The following is a 23,067-nucleotide window of genomic DNA, read 5'->3' on the forward strand; positions in this document are numbered from 1 at the left end:
ATAATTTTACGATTGACATTAATAATACCTTTTACAAATCGAAATATATGCTAATTTCGTAATAATTTTATGAAACATATTAATAGAGAGAGAGAGAGAGAGAGAGAGAGAGAGAGAGAGAGAGAGAGAGAGGGAGAGAGAGAAAAAAAGAAAGAAAGAAAATAAGATGATTTCGTATTACGTCGCATCGAAAACGAGTTACATTTACTCGTCTATATCTGTACTTCCTTGTAAAGAATCTAACATTATTGATGACGCTTTCTCTTCGTTAGCCATTTATGATTCATTGTACCTTTCTATCGATCGACCTTTAACATATTTGCAATTTAAATCGTCATTTGCTTTTGTAAGTCATCGATAATTTTCAATGCACTCGTAATTCGTATTATCCGTCATACGTCAATAGATTATTATCGAATCAAAATAATAATGCTCAGTGTTGTAAGATCGAACGGATTAAAGTCTAACATCGAATTAACACGCTTTTAAAAGCAAGATTTACGATTTGATTAATTTCTCAGATTTCATGACTCTCAGTTTGAAAATTTCTTCTATGTTATAAGTTACATATAATCTGTAATAACAACGAATAAGATATCGATCTTGAAATTGTTATTTTCGATGAAACGTTGTCCTATCATGCGAGAAATGTAAATTGTGAATTAACGATGCACGCGATACGCGTGTGAATCGATCGAAACATGTTTCTCTTGCAATATCGTTCATCAGGATATGTACGTATCCTGTGTACTTTTAAATATAAACATATACTCTTCGTGTTTTACGTTAAAATTTTATTCTGATCGCTAATCGAAAGGTTGCCTTAGAGCGTGGTTGTTGCTTATTAAAGGATAATGACACCGCAGTGTCTAGAATACCCGTTACCAATCTTCCGTGGGAATTGAACTCTTCGTGTGCGAGTCCTTGGCCCAATGATCGATCCTACCTACCGTTGTACGCTTCGAAGAAATTGCATTTACGCAGGCGCACGTATAAATTCATACCTGTCTACGCTTCGTATGTTTTTATCTTAATAACGAGATCTATGTGAAAGTCGTGATCTATGTATTTAGAAGGAATTAATACTGCCAATTAACATGTTATAGATATCTTGACGTAAATTTCGTAAGATTACAATTAATAAATCTTTAACAAAAATTGTGAGCATGAATCCGTGTGATATTAAAAATATATATATACATATATACATATTTTTATAATTTCATAATGAACGTTACAAACGTCGTTATGTATTATAATTAAATCGTTACATTTATCGCTAAAATATTCAATGTATATCGGGTTGCTTGTTTCAAGGGGAATAACGCTGCCCATAACGAGCTATACATGTGAATACTCCTATATATATGGTTGCCTGATATAGGCGCATATTTTAACCTAAATATGCATAAATATTCTTCGATCGTTCAACGTGCATATACAGATATTAAATTTGTATAGTTATAACGGTAACGGTAAAAGAAAAATAAATAAATATAAATACATATTCTTTTAATTAATTCATTTAAAAATATTATCGATAAATCGAATTCAATTTTCAATTTTATTTAACCTAATATCTCTGTAGAAAATTGATGTAGAAAAATACATGGAATCGTTATATACAAGACGTTTTTTGTTACTCTGACGTGTATACTTACTAGAAATTATTTTGCAATTATAGATCATCTTATCTGTATAAATAATAATAAAAAGAAGAAATTACATACCTTAGTACACTTTCCCTAGGCATTTTGTTCACACAGAATTGGTGTCATTCATTCCGATAATGTTGGCTTCACTGTATCTATATGTTTGTGTAGTATAAAACATTGTTGCATTCAATGTGGTTTATACAAATTGGTTAGTGTTTATGCTGTTTTACGCTGTATATAGTAAAATCATAATTGTACTTTAATATAATTGAATGGAATGAAAATTTTAAAATAAATGTAAATAATATATGTGTATAATTTTTTATACAATTCAAAATATGCTCGCATTAAAAGATTATGGGAGTAGTGATGGTGACAGTGGATCTGAGAATGAAAGTACTATAGATAATAATGAAGAGAGAAATAAAGATGATAAAAATATAAATGATGATTCTCCAAGAGAATCAGTTTTTACTGGCAAGTCGATAAGTTCTCTTGGCTTACAAATATGTTCCGCGCCTGAAGTTGTTTCCACAGTAAGTTATTTCTAACCTTTATCATGACACTATTTATTCTATTTTTTATTCGTTCATTTTATTTTAATAATTTATTATTTCTGATACGCATAGGGAACAGAATTATGTGTTAAACATATAGATTCTACTGCATCTGTAGTTACGCATAATCCAAAGTATGAGGAATTATTTGCTCCAGATTTAGGTCCAGAAAATCCTTTCAAAACTCAGCAACAACGAGCCGTGAAAAACATGCTCTCCGGTTATGTTGAGAAAGCATATATTAGTGAATTTCAATTTGAAAATCAAAGAAGAACATTCGCCAGTTATGGTAAGTCGTTTTGATGGTTGAACTAGCTCTGTATATGTCCTGTTACAAAAAATTAAATATCTATGATAAATTATATTTTTAGGGTACGCTTTGGATCCAACCGTTGATGGTAGTGCAGAGGAAGGGAAAACTTTGATCGGTGCAAAAGAAGCCGCAGAAGAGTCGGGTGGAAAAACGGTCTTTGAAAATACAACGTTAAGGCCTTCGGATAAGAGAAAAAGACACAGAAATAACGATCCTGCAGACATTGAGGGATTTTTAGGTCCTTGGGGTGGTTATATAGATGAAAGGCGAGTGGTCAAACCGACTCAAGAAGAGGCAGCGGAATTAGAAGAAATCTTAGCTAAAAGAAATAAAAGAGGAAAACAAATAGAGGAGAAACCACTCGAAGAAAAAACTGTATTGCACAGTACGTACATACGCACGCGCGCGCGCACGCATACGTTTATTACCAAGACATTATTTTAATTTTGCTTAAATCTTTCAGTTAAAGATAGCGTGGATTATCAAGGGCGATCGTTTCTACATGCACCACAGGATATTGGTGTCAACTTGAGATCAGATTCACCGCCTGAACGATGCTTTCTACCAAAAGCACACATACATACATGGGAAGGTCATACAAAGGGTATTTCTCAAATCAGATGGTTTCCACGAACTGCCCACTTGCTTCTCTCGTGTAGTATGGATTGTAGAGTTAAGGTATTTAAAAAAATGAAAAGGACATATACAATTATCAACATGATCATTTATCTATACAATATTAAATACGACTTTACGTTTTTTTACAGTTGTGGGAAGTTTATAAAGAAAGACGATGTGTTAGAACCTATTATGGACATCGTCAGGCTGTACGCGACGTCAGTTTCGATAATGATGGAAAAAGATTTCTTTCGGCTGGATATGATCGTTACGTAAAATTATGGGACACAGAAACCGGTGCTTGTATAAGTAGATTTACAAGTAGAAAAATACCATATTGTGCAAAGTTTAATCCAGATCCAGACAAACAACATCTTTTTGTAGCAGGAACAAGTGATAAGAAAATTATTTGCGTAAGTCATACGATAAGTTGTCGTATAGTATTTTTATATAAAAAAAAAAAAAAAAAAAAAAAAAGAAAGTGTTCATAATTGTTCTAAATTACAGTGGGATATACGATCTGGCGAGATAACTCAGGAATATGACAGGCATTTAGGTGCAGTTAATACAATAACTTTCGTAGATGACAATCGCAGATTTGTTACAACTTCCGATGACAAAAGCCTTCGTGTTTGGGAATGGTAAACAATTTTTTATTCCTGTATAACAGTACTCTATCGAAGTTTACGTTTTGAAATTAAAAAATTTATATTATTCTTTAGGGATATTCCTGTTGACATGAAATACATCGCTGACCCTTCTATGCATTCGATGCCAGCTGTGACACCATCACCTAATCAAAAATGGTTAGCATGTCAAAGCATGGATAACAAAATTGTTATATTCTCAGCCTTAAATAGATTCAAAATGAATCGGAAAAAAACTTTTACTGGTCATATGGTTGCTGGATATGCATGTGGCCTAGATTTTTCTCCCGACATGAGGTATAAATAAATATAAATTTATATGTAGAAATAATAATAAGATTGATGTCTAATAATTTCTTATGACTTCTGTGTTTATGTATTCCTGTATAATGTATTTCTTTTTTTTCTCTCTTTTAGTTATCTTGTGTCAGGAGATGCAGATGGGAAATGTTATATATGGGACTGGAAAACTACGAAATTATACAAAAAATGGAAAGCGCACGACGGTGTGTGTATCGATGTTTTGTGGCATCCACATGAACCTTCTAAACTTGCAACAGCTGGATGGGATGGCAAAATAAAATATTGGGACTAGTATTCTATAATAATATGTAAATCCTACCTCTTTAACATTATGCTAATTAACGTGCGTATACGCACTCACGCATTCATTCACGCATTAAGATTGTACATATAGATTTGCTCTAAGAACATATACAAAGCAAAATCCGAACGATAAAAGTATTTAATAATTATTAATACATTTTGAGATTTTATAGTATAATAAATAATTTGATTTATTATCCTTTTTGCTTTTTTTTAAATGTCTTGATATTAGTTTTCATTATTTTTATAAAATGAATAATAAATCGTGAAATATGTAAAAATGTGATATGAAATAGAATAAAATATTTGCAGGACAACATTAATACTTTAATGTAATTTTTAGTGAATAATTTTTCCGAAATTTTTATTTTATTTATAACGTCTACACGTACACATACGCACCACACACACACACGATAAGCAGTAATTCCGTAATACATATACATAGGGTGCAGAAATCAATAGTACGCGTCACAATGTCTGCCGTGAGCCATAGTTATCGCGTAATACGTATTGCATTTTTTGTATGCTTTTACGATGTTTATGATATATAATTGAAGTTATTAATACGATCATTAGCATTTTACGAACAATCGTTTAAATTTGATAATATACGTAAATGTAAAAGTTGAACTGTGATTGGAAAATCGACATATTTATTGAGTGGTGCTGTTGAAGGGGTAATATTTACGTTCACATATGTATATGATATTGCATGATCGTCTTTTTTTCTATTTCTTTTTTAAGCGTTAAATAAATATTTATTTATAAAATTCTTTATGCGAATGATACAAAAAAAAAATTTACTTGACAATAATTTGTGTAATAAAGTTTCTTAATACTATGAATTATTAATTAATGTCGAAATATATCAAAAAATACATATTCGTTTCTACGTTTTTCATGAATTATAAACAATTTATTGGATAATAAAAAATGTAGAAATCATTTTACGATAAAGTTATAATATTGCGTTTGAAAATGTCAATGTAATAAATAAATCAAAATCGGCTCTTTATAGAATTATTAAACGATGGATAATTCAGGATTAGGATATTCGTATCATCTACCATCAGCTGGTTGGAATCTTAAGATCAAAAATACGTTATCTCAATTCAGTGATCTATTTAGCGAATTTAATAAATACATTGCGCCAGCGTATCATCATGATCGTTGCGAAAGGTACATAATAATATAATTTTTTTGAATCTTTGCAAAATTTCATCTAATGAAGTATTGATACATCTTGTATATTTATTTTGAAAACAGATCGGTGCAAATGCGTTTATATTCTATGCACAAAAGAGAATTTGTCATGGTATTTGTTGGCTTCTTTGCTTGTTTTGGATTGTCCGTCTTTATTGGACTTGCTGGTAAGCATTATTGTATAGTTTATTATAAATTATTAAATTGCATATTATATGTTTTTATATGTAAGCATACTTTCCTTTTTCGTTAAGGTCCACCGATAACCACGACAAGCGAGCAAAAGGCACATGTCAATGGAAATGAAACGGCTACTGGACCGTTTGTAATGAAGACCCCAGCCTTATCGCCATATAGCCAACAATTATGGGTTATTGCTAAATTATCTACGTTAAATAATGATGGTAACAATAGCAATGACTTTATAGAAATCATTTTTAAAATGTATCGAATACATAGGAAATTTGTTTAATGCATACTATTTGTTACAGACGAAAGATATGATAAAGGTTTTCAAGTAAGCGTATCAATAGATGGCATTGATATTGATCATAAACTTAATCCTATACTACCGTTGGAAACTGGACACAATAGGTATATATAATTTTAATATAATTTCTTATTTGAATAAGATATCATCTTTTAATTTATAGAACAAGACATCTGAAATGTGAGAGGCAATCTTGCGAGGAGCTTGTCGTGGCTCATCTTGGATTTTTAGATTACACTTACTATATGATTACTGTCCGTTTTCATGGACTTGAAAGCTTCCACCAACGATATACAATACGAGATCTCACATTCTACGTCAGTAAGCACTAAACAAAATAATGCATTGGACACAATAACTTAAAAATTAAAATTATTTGCACCTTATGATTTCGTGTCATATTCACAGTTTAAAAATTACAATCCTGCATTCACACAAATTGAGATATGGTTTCGACTGATCTTCTTACTGACTACCTTTGGGGTGATGGTAATTAATGCAAATTAGATATGAAGTCTTGAAATAATGATTACAATGAATGATTTTATTTCAGTGTTGGTTTGGTCATTCATTGAGAAAATATCCATTACATGATTGGTCAATAGAGCAAAAGTGGATTTCTATTCTTCTTCCATTATTAATTTTATATAATAGTAAGTTAATATCAATATGAACTAATCTTATACACAATAATACTATTCACCTAATTTAACATTTTATGAAGGATTACTATATAATACGTTTTTTGTTTACACAGATCCTTTATTCCCTATGATATTTTTAATAAATTCCTGGGTACCTGGAATGATAGATGCGATTCTACAAACAACTTTTTTATGTGCTATTCTCATGTTCTGGCTTTGTGTTTATCATGGTCTTAGACAAGTATTATCAATAAGAAATTTTTTGTATAATAGTAATAGCATTGGATTGCAATAATAGCAATTAATATACAAATTGTTTTTATAGAATGAAAGGAGATTAATTACTTTTTATTTACCAAAAATGTTGGTTGTGGGTCTTCTATGGGCAGCAGCTCTGACATTGGCAACATGGCTTCGTTGTACCGAATTAGAGGATCCAACATACAATTATGTTCTTGATACGTCAAATTATTACGTAAACAATAAATAACTCCAATTATGTTTTCATAACATAAAATAACATGTAATATAATTTGAATTTTTGTGTGTTACAGGGTTTTAAAGTATTCTTCTTTACAGTAGGTGGTTTTTACATTGCATATCTTCTTCTACTTATATTAAAGGCATACAGTGAACTGAGATCTATGCCATATTTTGGTAATTAAAATTTTTTATCAAATATTTATTAAACATCAAGAAACAAACGATGTGCATAAATGAATAACATAAGAGAAATTCATCAATTTGTTTTTCACTGTATATAACTATTTTTTCTTTATAGATTTACGCTTAAGATTTTTAACATTACTTGCTGGAGTAGTTGCTGGTGTCTGCAGTTTAGTTACTTCTCGTCAATTTGGTGCAGGAGTTCTTGAAGATAGTTTCGCTTCGCGTCTTTCTACGTACTATCGCACATCAGCACAATTTATGGCTCTATATGGTCTTCTCAATTTTTATTTATATACAATGGCATATGTTTATGCTCCAGCACTACAACAAGTCTATGGGCAACGTAAATAATACAACTTAAAACGAACAATTAATTTATTATCACTGTCGTTATTATCACAGAAAATTAATTCAATTTTTATTATACTTGTGATACAGATTCATCCATAATGAAAGATAATCCTGCTTTTTCAATGATGAATGATTCGGATGAAGAAGTTATATATGGTTCAGATGAAGACAATAGACGGCTGTTAACGCGTTTACCAAAAAATGTAGTGGACAGTGATTGAATAATTTAGACCAATATTATAATTTTACAATATGGTTATATAAAAATAATTGAATTAAATGAAGAAATGAATTGTGTATTGGCAGACAATTTTTGTAAATATTACAAAAATATCGCCTTTTAGGTATGGAGAAGGTAATGAAAGATAATTGATTTAAAAAAAATATTGTATTGTTAATAATAACAAACTAATTGCAATTTACAGACTGTACATACGCCTTCTTGGATTTTGGTATTAATCTATTTATTATAACCTAAAAAAAGATCACAATAATCTATTCATATTAACCTGTTATTATTCTCAATAAGTATTAATAAAATAGATATGAAGAAAATAAAAAAAATATATAAATAATTAACAAAAAATTAAAATTTCCTGGATGACATTGCATTAGATCGTTTATAAATGGTAATTTATATTGTAAAAATTATTAATGAATATCAATATTAATTAATATGTTTTTGTACTTTTCTTTTTAAAATATAAAAAGAATTTGCACCTTGATAGCACATATCATGCAAAGTGCAATATTAATAGAGAAATATCATCTCTTTAACTTTCATTCCTTACTATTAATCTTTGGTATGATATAATTTATTATTAATATAATATTTATAGAAATGTTTTAGTTTTGCAACTTAGATAAAATCTTATGTAGAACAAATTAAAAAACATATAGACATTTCACATATATCAGTATAATATACTATTTAAAAATTATTATTAATTATAATATATGACTATGTTAATTAGTACAAGTATATTGTATAAGGTATTATTATATATCACTATCATTAAATCATTTCATATTGCATTAATATTAATATCTTATGTATGTACGTACTTAATATTGAAATATTTATGAATTTATAAGATTCATTAATTATAATTATTTAAATATTCGATTAATAGTTCATTTTTAAATTTAAAACATTAAAGATTGTTAAAGATCAATATAGTATTAGTTAATTGTTAACAATATGTATTATTGATGTTGTTTGTTCATTCTTATTAATTATGTTAATATAGGGCAAATCATATTTTTATATGATTAAAAAATACAACAAATTCTTTTGTAAAATACAGAACAATTTATAATTTTGGATTAGAAATTTGTCATTTTGAAATAAATCTGAAAGTCGAATAAATAAAGCTCTGTTGTAAATACGCAATAATGTATTGATCAACATAGAACTTTTTTGTTTAATTTTACATTAAAAATATTTAAATTATATGAAAATTTTCGATTAAAGTTTCCATAAAATTTGTGTAAAACTCACCAATAGGAATTACAGTTAAAAGATCAGTATCCAATAAAACTTGATAATCGTCGTTCGTATAAGGAATGTTCAACCATAAACCAAATCTGAACAAATCTATCTAAAGTTAAAACTATTTATAAAAGTATTAGCAAAAAAAAAAAAACATGGCGTCCTAGAATCGTAGAATATAATTCCTCTCGTACGAAATTTGAACGACGTTGCTCTCCTCTTAGTCTCTCTACTATTAAGATAAAGGAGTAATGAAAAGTCAATATAACAGTTTGTACAAATCGATATTTCTCGATTGAAAGAACGATCGATTTTCGAGAATGATTAAAGGAACAATCGATAGTTAATTAAACTAGCCACAAGATAGCCACAACACGAGGGAAAAATCGCGGTGTCGAATGGCTGTCATCGCTTTTTATGACAGATGTTTTGCGTGATAAATTTGCTTTGTTAATCTGTATGAATAATAGTTTCGTGAGCGTTATTTGATAAATAAACAATTAATAAGTACGCTTGCGATTGGATCATTCACTAAAAGTGAATATTTTTCATCAAATGACTGACGATCAAGAAAGTCAAATATCCGAAAATATTTTGAAGTAAAGATTTGGAGCCAGCTGTCTTCACCATCACAACGGACCGCGAATACGAAACATCCGGGCTGAGGTATTGATAGTGTAGTGGTGGTTGAATAATAATATTTAAACTACTCGTGATAAAGGTCGAATATTTGTGAAAATGGCAAAGACCTATGATTATTTATTTAAACTACTACTGATCGGAGATTCGGGCGTCGGCAAAACTTGTGTATTATTCAGATTTTCCGAAGATGCATTCAATACGACCTTCATCTCTACTATTGGTAGGTACTGCTCCCATTGTAATCATGATTATTCATAGCATTTTTCCTGATGACTTATCAAATGCCACATGCGTGATACAACATACGTCTATAAATACGTGTGATCATTACACAAATGTTGTTTTATGAAAGACAAAGAAACTATTGTTTAGAAATTCTCATTAAGTATGTACGAGTCCCTGTATAATTTTTCAGAACTTACTAAATTTAATTCTAAATAAGTCTATTATATGCATTTAAAATCATAATTTGATAATGCTGAACAGGTTGTATGATATAATACATAGGATAGTATGTTATTCTGTAAGAATTAGTTTGACAGGAATATAATATGTATAAAAACGTATTATATAAATCTAACAGATATCTTCTCGCTGCAATTTTTTTCATTTGATTTTAATATTAATTCGTGTTTATTGAAAAATGACAATGGTTAAGACGATGTATAGATTAAGTTGTTGTATACGATATTTCAGGAATTGATTTTAAAATTCGTACAATTGAGTTAGACGGCAAGAAGATTAAATTGCAAATATGGTAAGTATTTTTATGTATTCATTGAAAGATATTCTGTTTGTTATCAATTTTTTATTAATATATTAACAAAAGTATATTTTTATAAAAGGGATACTGCTGGACAAGAAAGGTTTCGTACAATAACAACGGCATATTATCGTGGTGCTATGGGAATAATGTTAGTGTATGATGTTACAAATGAAAAAAGCTTTGAAAATATAAAAAATTGGATTCGTAATATAGAAGAAAATGCATCTGCTGAGGTAGAGAAGATGTTATTAGGCAATAAGTGTGAACTTACAGACAAGAGACAAGTATCGAAGGAACGAGGTGAACAACTTGCAGTTGAATACGGTATTAAATTTATGGAAACGTCTGCAAAATCTAGTATCAATGTCGAAGAAGCATTTTATACTTTGGCGCGTGACATTAAAGCTAAAATGGAGAAAAAATTGGTAAGTATTTGTAATATTTATTAATAATTTATCATGTAAGGATTGCACATATTGATTTTAATATTTGCTTACATTAAATTATATTTGCATTTTTTTAATAAAACCAAATTTTATATCTAGCAATGAATAAAGTTTAACAATGAAAAAGTTTATTTTCTGAATAGCATCAAAGTAAAGTTACAAAAGATAAAAATAACAATATCTTTATAACATCTATTTGTATATATATATATATATATATATTTAGCATTATGCAACATCATTAAATTTCCTGGCATAGTTATATTCAAAAAATTGCATGTTTTTTATATTCTATATTTTAAAAATAAAAAAAAAATTGAAAATTAAAAAAAATAAAAATTATAAAATGTTTATAAAAACATAATTTTTAAAAAATCAAATAATGTATAGGTTATACCATTTGTATATCACTGAATATTATAGAATTTTTAAGTATATCATACAAAATATAAATGATATCTAGTTAGAAAAACATATTTAGTTATAGTAATATATTTATAATATGTAATAAATATAAGTATTATATAAATGTACTTTTTTGAGAATTAATATTTCTAACACACTTTATACTAAGCAATGTCAGAAACGCCGTAGTATACTCAATCGCCTGTAATTTTTTATATTGAATAACTTCATTTTCTTTGTTTCCTATGTCTGTTTCTCTGTGTTTGGTGCGGGTCTATCTTGGCAGAAGGTAACTGTTTCTTTAGACACTGTTCTTACTTGAATGTATATTTTTCATTTCTAATGTAACACTATCAAATTGTGTTACATATTCGCTAATTCTTGATATGCAAGATTATGTATAATATTTGCATCTGTTATTAACACCATGTGCACTAATATATTAAACTCATTGTACCTGCATTTGTCCTATGTGTCATATATAATAATTTAATATTATCAGCATCACACATTGTAATATTTAACTATAGCATTAAACATTTAATATTTTATTAATCTTGCATATTTGCATCTTATACATAGGCCTCATCTTTTTTTAGATTGTTAGTTATGTGTAATCGTTTAACAAGTATACTAACAATTGTTTATGCTTTAATTTGTTTTTATAATATAAAAAGTGTTAATATGTATATGCTCTATTTTATAACTAATTAGTGTATTTATCTTATTTTTATCTAGGAAGCATCAAATCCACCTAAAGGTGGTGGTCACCAGTTGAAAGCATCGGAACCACAAAGGAAACCGCCAAGTTGGTTAGCTCGCTGTTCTATACTCTGACCCCCTAAATATTTCCGACCTTTGAATGAGGCCAACTTGTCTATTATTATTAATTACTTACATACATTTCGTCGAACAAATTTAACGTTCTACGAGGCTTCATATGGTCCAGTAATTGGGCTCTGTGATTTCACACCTTGACAATGGACATTGACTGTGTTTTTATAATCATTAACATTAAATAATTTCTTACTGAAAGAACCATTAGAGGAGAAATTGTCAAAACTGTTTCAGTTGGTTTTTCTGTATCGTTAATGATTATATTTTTTTATAAAGAAGAAATAGAAAAACATGTAATGTACACATTTGAAATGGAAATATTTTGCAACTGCATTTTTGTATTATCTTTTATTATAATCTTATCAATAAGTAATTTGTGAAATAATATTGTTGTGAAAATTGTGATATTTACAGCAAAAAAATTCATAAAGTAATAAGTTTCATCTTATTTTTTACATTTCATTGTGCTTCTGTGATTGTTTCTCCTCTGGTGTTGTTATGTAAAGAAGGGATACAATGGAATCAATATTAAAGAACCAATACTAAATGTGAAATGCAAGTATAAACTACTTCGCTTTAATATTGGGGGAATATCATTTTTATAAGACGCACGAAATGCATTCTTTTACATCAAATATTTTTGTGTTCCTGTTATTAAAAAACATATATCTATACATTTAGAAGGAAGGATCACTGTGCAAAACCACGTATAATGAGTAATAAAGTAAGGTTAACCAGTATAAAAATCACAATCATTTTTTACATTGTTACTAAGCAATTAGCTTTTTCACGGAATTAATAAGAATACATCACAAGCATGTTATAATTATTAGCGCATCAGTTACTAATAATACAACTAAGATGGAAACTGCATCATGTGATGACTGAACAAAAATCCAATAGGTAATTCAAGTGTTATAATCATTAGGCACGGAACTTTTTTTTATTAGTTCCAAAAAACAATACATGTACGAAAATGCTTATTTTCTAGATATATTTTATATTGCATATAGTAGTGGATTCGTGTATGTGGAGGATCTACAGGCAATATCTTTATTTGCTTGTTGTCATAGTCTGCATCTTTGCAAATTTGCATTTTAATCATTAAACTTGTTTGGCATATATTGAAATATACAGACAATTATTATATAATACATTTTATATTAATCCTATATACACCCAAGAGCATTTATTGACTTTACTTTTCCTCCTTGCTCCTTTCAATTATATTTATTACAGAGATGATTTTAATTCTTGAATCAATGCCTGTAACTGACAAGTAAGAATACATTTCATAATATATATATGTATATATATATATGTGCATGTGCGTGTGTATATATATATATGTATAATCAATAGTAACTTATGTCCATATTTCCATCCATTTGCGTGTCGTGTATACGCACGCGCACATACAATAAAATTTTACGTATATAAATCCACTTTACCTTTACGCACAATTTTTGAATTTCTGGATGCAACATAGTATTTGAATCTGGATGATTTGAAATATCGCTGGATAAAGAATTTAATTTACATTGCAATCGCTGTATTTCGATTTTATCTCTTTGATGTATACTATGTGCACATAATCCAAATATTTGTAAACGTTTGTTAAGATCTATAATATTTTGACACGACTGTTGCAAATATTGGTGCTCTTTTTTAAGTTTTGCAATCTCACTGCAATCATTTTTACAATTTTTACAATGTTAATATATATATATATATATATGTTTATTTTTTTTACCTTTCAGCAGTAGCTATCATTTGTAAAGTATTGTCTCTTAACATCGTTAGAGATTCTTCAAGATTTTTATTTAACATTTTCAAATTAGATATTTCGTCTTCTGCAGTTTGTAATTTGATATTACTATCTATGATTTCTAATTTCGTAGCTTTTGTTTGTTCGATCAATGAATTGCGTTCATTAATCATTGCATCGTAATTAACTTTTAATTGAATATGTTCGATGTAAGTTTTCATTTTTTCATCTTCTAAACGATTGATCATAGCAACAGCTGCTGATAATTGCATTTTTAATTCATCATTAATTTGATTTTCGTTTTCTAAAATCGATTTTGAATTATATAAGGAATGACGTGTTTCTAGAAGCTCTTTCTGTGTTTTTTCTAACATAGCCTGTTCGTCAACAAAAATGTATCTTTTTAAATTCTATAGAATTGATTGTATAAATAATTATTTAAGTAATTAATTATTCCACAAATTTAATATACAAATATTATTACATAATTTGTACCAAATGAACGTAAAAGAAACAATACCAACCGATTTTTCTTGTAATTCGTATATTTTTTCTCGCAATTGTTGCTCGGCACAAAAAATGTCCAAATCATTTAATTCTGGAATATTCTCCATTTATTTACTAGTAATTTAAATCTATTTAAATATGTAATATATTTAGTAATGTAAGTGAAATTTTCATATCTTTTGATTTACAAGATTAAGTCATTAATAGATCGATCAAGATAAATTTTCAATAGAAATTCTATACGACTTTGTGGTGGGAAATTTAAAATTAATTATGGAGACAATGTAATACGATAATACGATATAATGCGTATATTTTATAAATGAATGAAGATATAAAATAGCTATGATGCATATATGTGTGTGTGTGTGTGTGTGTGTGTAAAAAATATTTACATTCTATTGATTTTTTATAAATTACGGTTTTTTATCCTTTTGTACACAAGTATCGTCGTTTTATAAAAATAATTTTTTTTTCGTCATAAAAATAACAGACACGTCACGTTATTCATAAAACAAAAAAAAAAGTAAATGCTAACAAAACATCAATCTATCAAATTACAATTTACTTAATGTTCTTCGTACAATTATTTAATAAAAATAACAGAAATCAATGGCTATCCATAAATTGTATATCTGAAAGTAACAGAACAGTATTTGGTAGTGGCCTTGGTTGAGGACTAAGTACAGTAAACGTTTGTCTGTCTACATCAACATTGGTGCTGTAATAAAAATAATAAAATCAATAAGCATTAAATTTAAGCAGATTTTTAGAATTTGATCAAATATAGTCATTTTAACTTACACACAAACGAATCCAGCAACATTAGTTTGTACAACATCATCTTCAGGAGAATCTGCAAAAGATACAGACAATAGATGATGTAACAAGTTAGGACCTGGCGTGACAGCTACTAGTTTTGTTAAATTATCTTCAGCTTTCATTCCTAATGGCATACAAGATGCAGGTAAAACAGGTGCTCCTATTTTATATAATCTTGCTTCATTCCATTTTACTTCAAAGCTATGAGGATACAAAGGCGTTCTTGATCCATAAAAATATGCACGGACTCCTTGATCCCTAGCTTCAGTTCTTTGAGCTTGACTTCTTTCAACCACACCACCACTTTTAGGTAGAAAGACCACTTTTACAAAATCCGGCATATCCCTAACGAGTTCATTGTAAAGTCTTTCTTGATCTAATACTAAAATAGCATCAACTTCGAATGCTTGAGCAGCATGTGTCAGTAATTTATATCCATCTCCTTTTACCCAACCACAAGTATTTATTACAATTCCTGAAACTCTTGCTTTTTTATTTGCCTGAAGTCGGTCAGAACAAACTTCTGCCAAACGGGTTACAAGAAGATTATATAGAGCAACATTAGCGGATGGGGTTTTATGTCCAAAATGAAAAACGAGCGGTGCTTGTTGACTAAAATCTTCTATTACATTGGATGGTCTCTCTACCAATAAAGCACCCACTGTACCAGGTATAGCTATATCGCCTTGTCCAACATCCAAGTCAACAAAGATTGGTCTTCTTCCCATTCTAACTGCATAATTTAATAAAAGTCTACAAAGAGTTGATTTTCCTACATCGCAAGGTCCTACAACCATAGTTATAGGACCTCTTCTATCTCCTTTTTCTGCTGCCTCTCGCATTCTTTCCATAGCTGCATGACAGTTTAGGTATAAACCCATTGGTGTTTCTTTGGCTACGTAACTAACGTCCGTTTTTCCAATTAGTTCAACGGTACATCCTTGCCATGTAAAGACAGCAACTTTTGCTCCAGCACTAAATTCATATTTTTTACCTTTCACTAATTCTGTGCCAAATACTTCACCTAATCCGTTTTTTAACTTGAATGTAACATGAAACAATAGTAAAAATGGTTATAAATGTTAAAAAAAAAAAAATATATATATATATATAAAAAATATTTAAGAATGTTTTCTTAGCTATATAAGTATAAACAGACAGAGTTATCTCAGAAATCTTACCTCTAACGTAACTTTCTCATTTTTACTTTCTACTTCAAAACGTAGTTCGCAATCGGGATCCAATTTAAATTCTTGAGTTGTAGATTTTTCGTCGGACATGTTATTTCTTTTTATATTATTTAAAAATTATCTTTATATATATATATGATCTGCGAATAAGCTTATCCAACTTTTAACTTTAAAAGCTGTTGGTCAGTCTTCCTTTTCTTTTATAGGTTAGATTAAGTATCGTTATCTATAGTACATTCTCGCGTTAGATTTGAAGAAAGTCCTACTAGTTATGTATTTATATGACCTTTGAAATACGTTAGATAGAATTTTCGACAAAAAATTTCCAAATTAGACAGAAATATCCCGAAACTTAACCATTAATCGTACGATTATTTTTTTGTAAATTTAATTAAAATTAGACAGTTGGAGATTTTTAAAGAATAAATAAGAGAAAACAATATTGATTAATGTATTTTCTTTAAACAGTACACAATATAAATGATATATAATAATTTAAAAATTTTACATTTATATAGTAAGTTGAAACCGAATAAAAATATCAATTTCGAAAAATATTGAAAATTATGAAAAGAAGGATTTTAGTTTACAAAAATGTAATTTAAATAACAAAAATTGCAAGACGACGTGACGAAACTAAAAACTCGATATTCATAATTCTGTACATATACATATGATTATTTAATATAAATACTTAATTTGTATAAAAAAAAAAAAAAAAACGAAATTCAAGATAGTTTCGAGACATTAAATATCTTAATGGAAGTGTGATGTATGTCCAACGTATAAATTTAAATCACACTGCCAATTAAAAGGAAACTCGGTGGTGCCATATTGATAATATTGTTTCAACAATTATGTGATATTTTTAAAACACTTGAATACACTTGTACTTGTTATTTTTTATTTATTCATTATCAATTATCTATATGCATATATCGTCAAAGTATAGTTAGTATATATTTTTTCAATTTTAAATATTTAGTTCTTTAGTTTTACAATAAATATATGTATTAGGAAGTGTTCTTATTATAATAATATTCATTTAACTAATTTTTGAATGTTGAAAGTGAATCATTGAATTCTTATTGAGGACGATACTATTTCACCGCATTCCATAAGAAGAAAGTTCGTTAATTTATATATATTTTCTAACCTTAAATATATACGTATAAGAAATATTTTATCGTTTGAATAATAATACAGTGTTCTCATATTTCGTTTGCGTCATTTTTTGGTAAAAAAAGCCTCGAAAGTTAAACAGGTTAAATATTATGGAAATATATGATAATTAATGTAAATTCATACAATTTCTATTTATAGATTAGTTATATTATATTATAAATATAAAGAAACTGTTTAGTATAAAATAGACTTTTCAAGTGTTAAGAGACTTAAATATAAGTAAAATGAGTAGAAGTATATTTTCTATGATACAAAAATTATCATCTAATATAAAAAGTAGTAATATGGCACAAATAGCTTTTCTACAAAAAGTTGCTTTGGAAGAACGTTGTATTCTTGTGGATGAATTTGATAGACCCATTGGTAATGCATCAAAACGAGATTGTCATAGAATTAACAATAATGGTACTATACCTCTTCATAGAGCCTTCAGCGTTTTTTTATTCAACCAGGATAATGATTTATTATTGCAAAAACGTTCTCCATGGAAGGTATAACTTTATATTATCAATTTAATTTTTAATTTATGGTTAATAGTAGAATAAATGAAAGTATATTTAATACATATTTTGTATCTTTAGGTAACATTTCCAGGCTGTTATACAAATTCATGTTGCAGTCATCCTTTAGCAGAAATTCCTGGAGAAACTTTAGAGGATGATGCGATAGGTATCCGTAGAGCAGCGCAAAGAAGACTTAATTATGAATTGGGTATTCCGTTATCAGAGATTCAACTTTCGGATTTCTTTTATTTATCAAGAATTCATTACTTTTCTTCGGGAGATGGAATTTGGGGTGAACATGAAATAGATTACATATTATTTCTACAGAAGGATCATATAACAATTGATCCCAACCCCGATGAAGTAAGTGAAGTTCAATGGGTATCAAAATCGATGATTAACGATTTGACACGTACAATAAAAGCACCATTAACACCTTGGTTTCAACTTATACTTCAGTATAAATTACAACTATGGTGGGATAATTTAAAAACTTTGGATAAAGTACAAGATTATTCTGTAATACAAAAATATTTGTAATACATTGATATAATTAACTCTATTTCTATACAATTTATATGTATTATTTTATAGTTATATGTATTCTTGCTGTGGAAAATTTTGAATTTCTATGCTTATAATGAATTTTCAAATTTAATTTTTATGATTGAAATTTATGGTTATTTTTTCGGAAAAAATATTATAATCTTAAATTTTCTATTTTATCAGATTATAATGTCAGTATATTATAATGGACAAAAATATTTTATTATTATTATCATCATTGTTTTAATTGGGAATATTGTAATGTAATTCAAATAAAATATTTTATATACATTATATTACAAAAATATTATTTTCACATAGAAAAAAATTATCTCTAATTTCATTGAGATCGTTAATCTTGATAAAAAATTATATGAGCAGTAGAGTTTGTTAAATGATGTATTATATATATATTTTGTTTAATATAGTATTATAGCATATGTTTATTAGGTACTTCCCGAGATAAAACAAACACTTATGATTTATGATAATGATTCATCATAATTATCTAATTATTTTGTCAAAAGACCTTGAATTAGATCATCAATTAAGTTAATATATGATATCGATAGCAATTTAGATAATATTACCCGAAAGTTGAACCTTCTTAATTTGAATCAATAAAAAGATTAATTGATAAAAAAATATCATTTAAATAAAAATTATGAAAAACTTATTTTCTGTTGACTTTGTATTCTATCTCCCTTTTTTTTTTCTAATATAACAAATTATAATAGATGCATATATCTTACGTCATTAGAAAATTAAATAAGCGCAGATCACAAGAAAGATGAGAAGCAACCAAGTTGAAACACGTATCTTCTTTATTGCTTGAATCATTGTTAGAGTTTCCTTTCCCCTTCATACGGTTCATTCATAATGTTTCCTTTCGTGGGTGGACTATATAAACGTGTTTATTTCTTCTCTCTGTTCTTTTGTAAAGTGTAGGAGCTTCTCGGTAAATATCGTGCACGAAATACATTTTGGCATTATATTGCAGCTAATTTTTATTTGATCAAAGGATAAATGATGGTTTCTCGATATTATGTATTCTAGTTTCTTCTTATCGATCCTTCTAACGTAAAAAATGTTTCTCAATAAGTTTCGATATTTGCTTCAACTTCTTTTGATCATCAAATTATGTGCGAAATGTGCGGTTGGTCTTTACGAGTCGGCGCCACATATAATTGTTTTCATGGCTGATGATTTGGTAAGAAAATAGTAATATTTCATTTATTATAAAGCATGCTTTTTCTTGTACAATTTAGGAGAAATAGGACAGTATTTTAAAAAAAGAAACCTATACATTATGAAAGAGAACTATGAAAACAAAAACGTACTTATTCTAATTAAAGTAAAAAAATATTAGAGAAGAAATATGATTATATTATTAAATATGATTATATTATGAAAATATTCTATATATATATTGTTTTAAGCTAATTTTATTTTAATTATAATTTATGTGTGTGCATTAGCGTTTTCGTAATTATGAAGGAGAGAGGGAGGAGAGAAAGATGGAAAGAATGATTAGATAATAGTACGTAGGTGTAAAAGTGCGTCTCGTCCAATAAAATTTCGTCTAATCCAAATTATAAGGTTAATTGGATAAAATTAGAATAGATGCACATAAACTGGAAAGTTACATTTTGACGAACGCGTGCGTTTTATCTGAATTTGTATATAGTCAATCTTTTTTTTTTTTTTTAATATGTAACATGATCAATTCTTAGGGATGGAACGATGTTGGATTTCATGGCTCAAATCAAATACCAACTCCGAATATAGATGCTCTTGGATATAATGGAATTATTTTAAATAAACATTATGTATTGCCTTCGAGTACATCTTCAAGAATAGCGTTTTTTACAGGGAAATATCCAATTCGTATGGGTAAGGAATGAGAACGTTCTCATAATTGTCATAGTCGTCGTCGTCATCGTCATCACATTTTTTATTATTTTCTTTTATCATAGCATTATGTAGATATTTATTCGTATATATTATTTGTAGAAAAATATAAAAATGCCTTATCATGACGTAGGAATGCAAGGGGATGGTATTCGCGGTGGCGAACCACGCGGTCTTCCTTTGGACGTACGAATTTTGCCAGAACGTTTGAGAGGTTTGGGATATACTACAAAATTAATTGGTAAATGGCACGTTGGTTATCATACTGCTCAGCATACACCATTGCACAGAGGTTTCGATTCGTTTCTTGGCTTTTATAATAGTTATGTCACATATTACGATTACAAATATACGTATCAGGTAAGAAAAACAAAAATTAGTGAAACGGATCAACTTTACCTTACATGTTTGGATTAATGTTAATTTGATATATAATATTATTAGAATATGAGTGGATACGATATGCATAGAGGTGACGATCCAGCTTATGGACTTTCCGATAAATACGCAACGGATCTTTTTACCCAAGAAGCAGTAAGAATCATCGAACATCACGAACTTCCACGACCGCTGTATCTACAATTATCGCATCTTGCGGTGCATGCACCTTTAGAGAGTCCGCAAGAATACAGCAGAGATAAAGAATTTATGCATATTCGAGAACCGAATCGACGCAAATACGCAAGTACAAAAAATACAAATATCGCTGATTTTTAACTTTACACTAGATTATACCTATGTATTTTCTTCATATTTTCTTATGTCTAGGAATGGTAGCTGGATTGGACGAATCCGTAGGGAAAATTGTTCACGCGTTAGGTGAGAAGGCAATGTTAAGTAATTCCTTAATATTGTTTTTAACCGATAACGGAGCACCAACCATTGGAAGATTTCGTAACTGGGGCTCGAATTATCCGTTACGAGGGGTAAGGATAAGAATTAAATAAAAATTATAGATACTACGTATATCTATATGTTTATATGCAGATGAAATATACTCTTTACGAGGGTGGTGTAAGAGGAGTAGCTGTGCTTTGGTCTCCAAGATTACAAAAGTCTGCTCGTGTGTCGAATCAATTGATACACATTACCGATTGGCTACCGACCTTGTATTCCGCAGCAGGTGGCGATTTAAGAGATCTAGGTGAAATCGACGGTATAGATCAATGGCGTCTTCTTAGCGAAGAAAAGGGTAGAGAAAGGGAGAATATATTACTCAATATCGACGAAATACAAAGGACAGAGGGTGCGATATACAAACGTTTCAAGTTGCTTCGAGGTAGAGTTTTTAATCTATTTTTATAAATCTTAGAGATTTGTATCTATCGATATATATTTAGATATATTAAAATTGTTCTTTTAGGATCCATCGAATATGGTCATTACGATGGATATTACGGTGACTCAGGAATGTACGATAAATCGGCCGAACTTCCATCCTATGCCGAGACGATATTGAAGAGTTCAGTTTCTGATAGTATCACTTATCATCTTGGAGGACCAGTCACTCAGCCTAGTATGATAGTACGTCTACGTCAAGAAGCAACGGTTACGTGTCGATCAAATATGAGTTATTACGCTAGAAATTCTTTCACGACGTGCAACGTTACCGAATGCCTTTTTGACTTGGAGAGTGATTCTTGCGAAATAAATAATATAGCCAGTCAATATCCAAGGGTACATTCGATATTACTATCTTTTCTTTTTCTGTCTTGTTTTGTTGTTTTTTTTTTGTTTTCACTAATTTCGATGCTGCTTGGAATTTTTTAATTTTAAAATTTTCTTTCAGATCGTTAGAGAATTGGATCTAATCTTGGAAAAGTATGGACGTGTTTTAGTAAGTCAAACGATGGTACCATTCGATTGGAGAGCCGATCCAAAAAGAATGAACAACACATGGGAACCGTGGATGATTCCTGGACCTGGGATGTTAAGTTACGGTTTTTACTCAAACTCTGCAATTACTTTCACGATCGACTCTTTATCCATTCTCTTTCGTGTCGTAATGATGCTTTTAGCGATTATAATGTATTACGTAGCATAAGGAAAAATTATTTTTAAAGATGGAAAGTAAAGAAATATCTTTCCGAATTTGTTGCTTCATTATAATTACGTAAAAATAAAGACAAATAAAACACTCACAAACACACATACACACACACCATGGTGTTTTCTATTATAATTATTTTATTTTATATCCGATTTAAATGTAGTTAGAAGATTTCAATTGTAAATTCAAATTAGAGTTACGTAAAAAAATAATGCGATTAATCACAGTATTATGAAATGCA

At 28.8% G+C, this 23,067-nt stretch overlaps 7 protein-coding genes across 12 annotated transcripts; 5 read left to right on the plus strand and 2 right to left on the minus strand.

Annotated features, from left to right (window-relative positions):
* Positions 1 to 1,818: 1,818 nt before the first annotated feature.
* On the plus strand, positions 1,819 to 4,646 carry LOC122632462 (pre-mRNA-processing factor 17). The gene is made up of 8 exons (XM_043819250.1): positions 1,819 to 2,191; positions 2,285 to 2,501; positions 2,584 to 2,910; positions 2,989 to 3,203; positions 3,293 to 3,556; positions 3,651 to 3,784; positions 3,866 to 4,087; positions 4,208 to 4,646. Exons 1-8 carry the CDS (start codon positions 1,964 to 1,966, stop codon positions 4,383 to 4,385), a joined length of 1,785 nt encoding a protein of 594 aa, XP_043675185.1. The 5' UTR covers positions 1,819 to 1,963; the 3' UTR covers positions 4,386 to 4,646.
* A 159-nt stretch (positions 4,647 to 4,805) lies between these two features.
* LOC122632461 (transmembrane protein 181) lies at positions 4,806 to 8,307 on the plus strand. The gene is made up of 14 exons (XM_043819249.1): positions 4,806 to 5,076; positions 5,418 to 5,578; positions 5,666 to 5,769; positions 5,857 to 6,006; positions 6,094 to 6,196; positions 6,256 to 6,409; positions 6,501 to 6,581; positions 6,646 to 6,745; positions 6,850 to 6,977; positions 7,062 to 7,211; positions 7,291 to 7,393; positions 7,518 to 7,748; positions 7,844 to 8,111; positions 8,182 to 8,307. The coding sequence occupies exons 2-13, from the start codon at positions 5,430 to 5,432 to the stop codon at positions 7,975 to 7,977; spliced, it is 1,587 nt and encodes a 528-aa protein (XP_043675184.1). The 5' UTR covers positions 4,806 to 5,076; positions 5,418 to 5,429; the 3' UTR covers positions 7,978 to 8,111; positions 8,182 to 8,307.
* A 1,312-nt stretch (positions 8,308 to 9,619) lies between these two features.
* LOC122632387 (ras-related protein Rab-8A) lies at positions 9,620 to 13,516 on the plus strand. 3 transcript variants are annotated; one of them, XM_043819097.1, is made up of 5 exons: positions 9,622 to 10,110; positions 10,587 to 10,647; positions 10,736 to 11,081; positions 11,794 to 11,796; positions 12,246 to 13,516. In XM_043819097.1, the coding sequence occupies exons 1-5, from the start codon at positions 9,987 to 9,989 to the stop codon at positions 12,342 to 12,344; spliced, it is 633 nt and encodes a 210-aa protein (XP_043675032.1). In that variant the 5' UTR covers positions 9,622 to 9,986; the 3' UTR covers positions 12,345 to 13,516. The 3 variants fall into 3 exon arrangements, with proteins under 3 accessions (XP_043675034.1, XP_043675033.1, XP_043675032.1); XM_043819099.1 differs by lacking the exon at positions 11,794 to 11,796 and having other exon boundaries at positions 9,620 to 10,110; positions 10,736 to 11,085; XM_043819098.1 differs by lacking the exon at positions 11,794 to 11,796 and having other exon boundaries at positions 9,621 to 10,110.
* Positions 12,674 to 14,985, minus strand: LOC122632386 (kinesin-like protein KIN-5D). Of its 2 annotated transcripts, XM_043819096.1 has the most exons (4): positions 14,637 to 14,985; positions 14,098 to 14,489; positions 13,796 to 14,030; positions 12,674 to 13,616 (listed from the first exon to the last, which is right to left on the minus strand). In XM_043819096.1, exons 1-4 carry the CDS (start codon positions 14,724 to 14,726, stop codon positions 13,578 to 13,580), a joined length of 756 nt encoding a protein of 251 aa, XP_043675031.1. In that variant the 5' UTR covers positions 14,727 to 14,985; the 3' UTR covers positions 12,674 to 13,577. The 2 variants fall into 2 exon arrangements, with proteins under 2 accessions (XP_043675031.1, XP_043675030.1); XM_043819095.1 differs by lacking the exon at positions 12,674 to 13,616 and having other exon boundaries at positions 13,650 to 14,030.
* A 182-nt stretch (positions 14,986 to 15,167) lies between these two features.
* LOC122632460 (protein CLP1 homolog) lies at positions 15,168 to 17,004 on the minus strand. The gene is made up of 3 exons (XM_043819248.1): positions 16,623 to 17,004; positions 15,424 to 16,481; positions 15,168 to 15,340 (listed from the first exon to the last, which is right to left on the minus strand). Exons 1-3 carry the CDS (start codon positions 16,719 to 16,721, stop codon positions 15,229 to 15,231), a joined length of 1,269 nt encoding a protein of 422 aa, XP_043675183.1. The 5' UTR covers positions 16,722 to 17,004; the 3' UTR covers positions 15,168 to 15,228.
* An 859-nt stretch (positions 17,005 to 17,863) lies between these two features.
* LOC122632471 (isopentenyl-diphosphate Delta-isomerase 1) lies at positions 17,864 to 19,538 on the plus strand. The gene is made up of 2 exons (XM_043819264.1): positions 17,864 to 18,307; positions 18,398 to 19,538. Exons 1-2 carry the CDS (start codon positions 18,041 to 18,043, stop codon positions 18,857 to 18,859), a joined length of 729 nt encoding a protein of 242 aa, XP_043675199.1. The 5' UTR covers positions 17,864 to 18,040; the 3' UTR covers positions 18,860 to 19,538.
* An 88-nt stretch (positions 19,539 to 19,626) lies between these two features.
* LOC122632452 (arylsulfatase B-like) lies at positions 19,627 to 22,935 on the plus strand. Of its 3 annotated transcripts, XM_043819229.1 has the most exons (9): positions 19,627 to 19,823; positions 19,922 to 20,075; positions 20,599 to 20,758; positions 20,910 to 21,136; positions 21,221 to 21,461; positions 21,545 to 21,702; positions 21,764 to 22,055; positions 22,140 to 22,453; positions 22,566 to 22,935. In XM_043819229.1, exons 2-9 carry the CDS (start codon positions 19,953 to 19,955, stop codon positions 22,818 to 22,820), a joined length of 1,770 nt encoding a protein of 589 aa, XP_043675164.1. In that variant the 5' UTR covers positions 19,627 to 19,823; positions 19,922 to 19,952; the 3' UTR covers positions 22,821 to 22,935. The 3 variants fall into 3 exon arrangements, with proteins under 3 accessions (XP_043675164.1, XP_043675163.1, XP_043675165.1); XM_043819228.1 differs by having other exon boundaries at positions 19,628 to 20,075; XM_043819230.1 differs by lacking the exons at positions 19,627 to 19,823; positions 19,922 to 20,075 and adding an exon at positions 20,374 to 20,525.
* Positions 22,936 to 23,067: the final 132 nt, after the last annotated feature.

This window comes from Vespula pensylvanica, chromosome 10 (assembly GCF_014466175.1).
Source record: "Vespula pensylvanica isolate Volc-1 chromosome 10, ASM1446617v1, whole genome shotgun sequence".
Taxonomy (NCBI): domain Eukaryota; kingdom Metazoa; phylum Arthropoda; class Insecta; order Hymenoptera; family Vespidae; genus Vespula; species Vespula pensylvanica.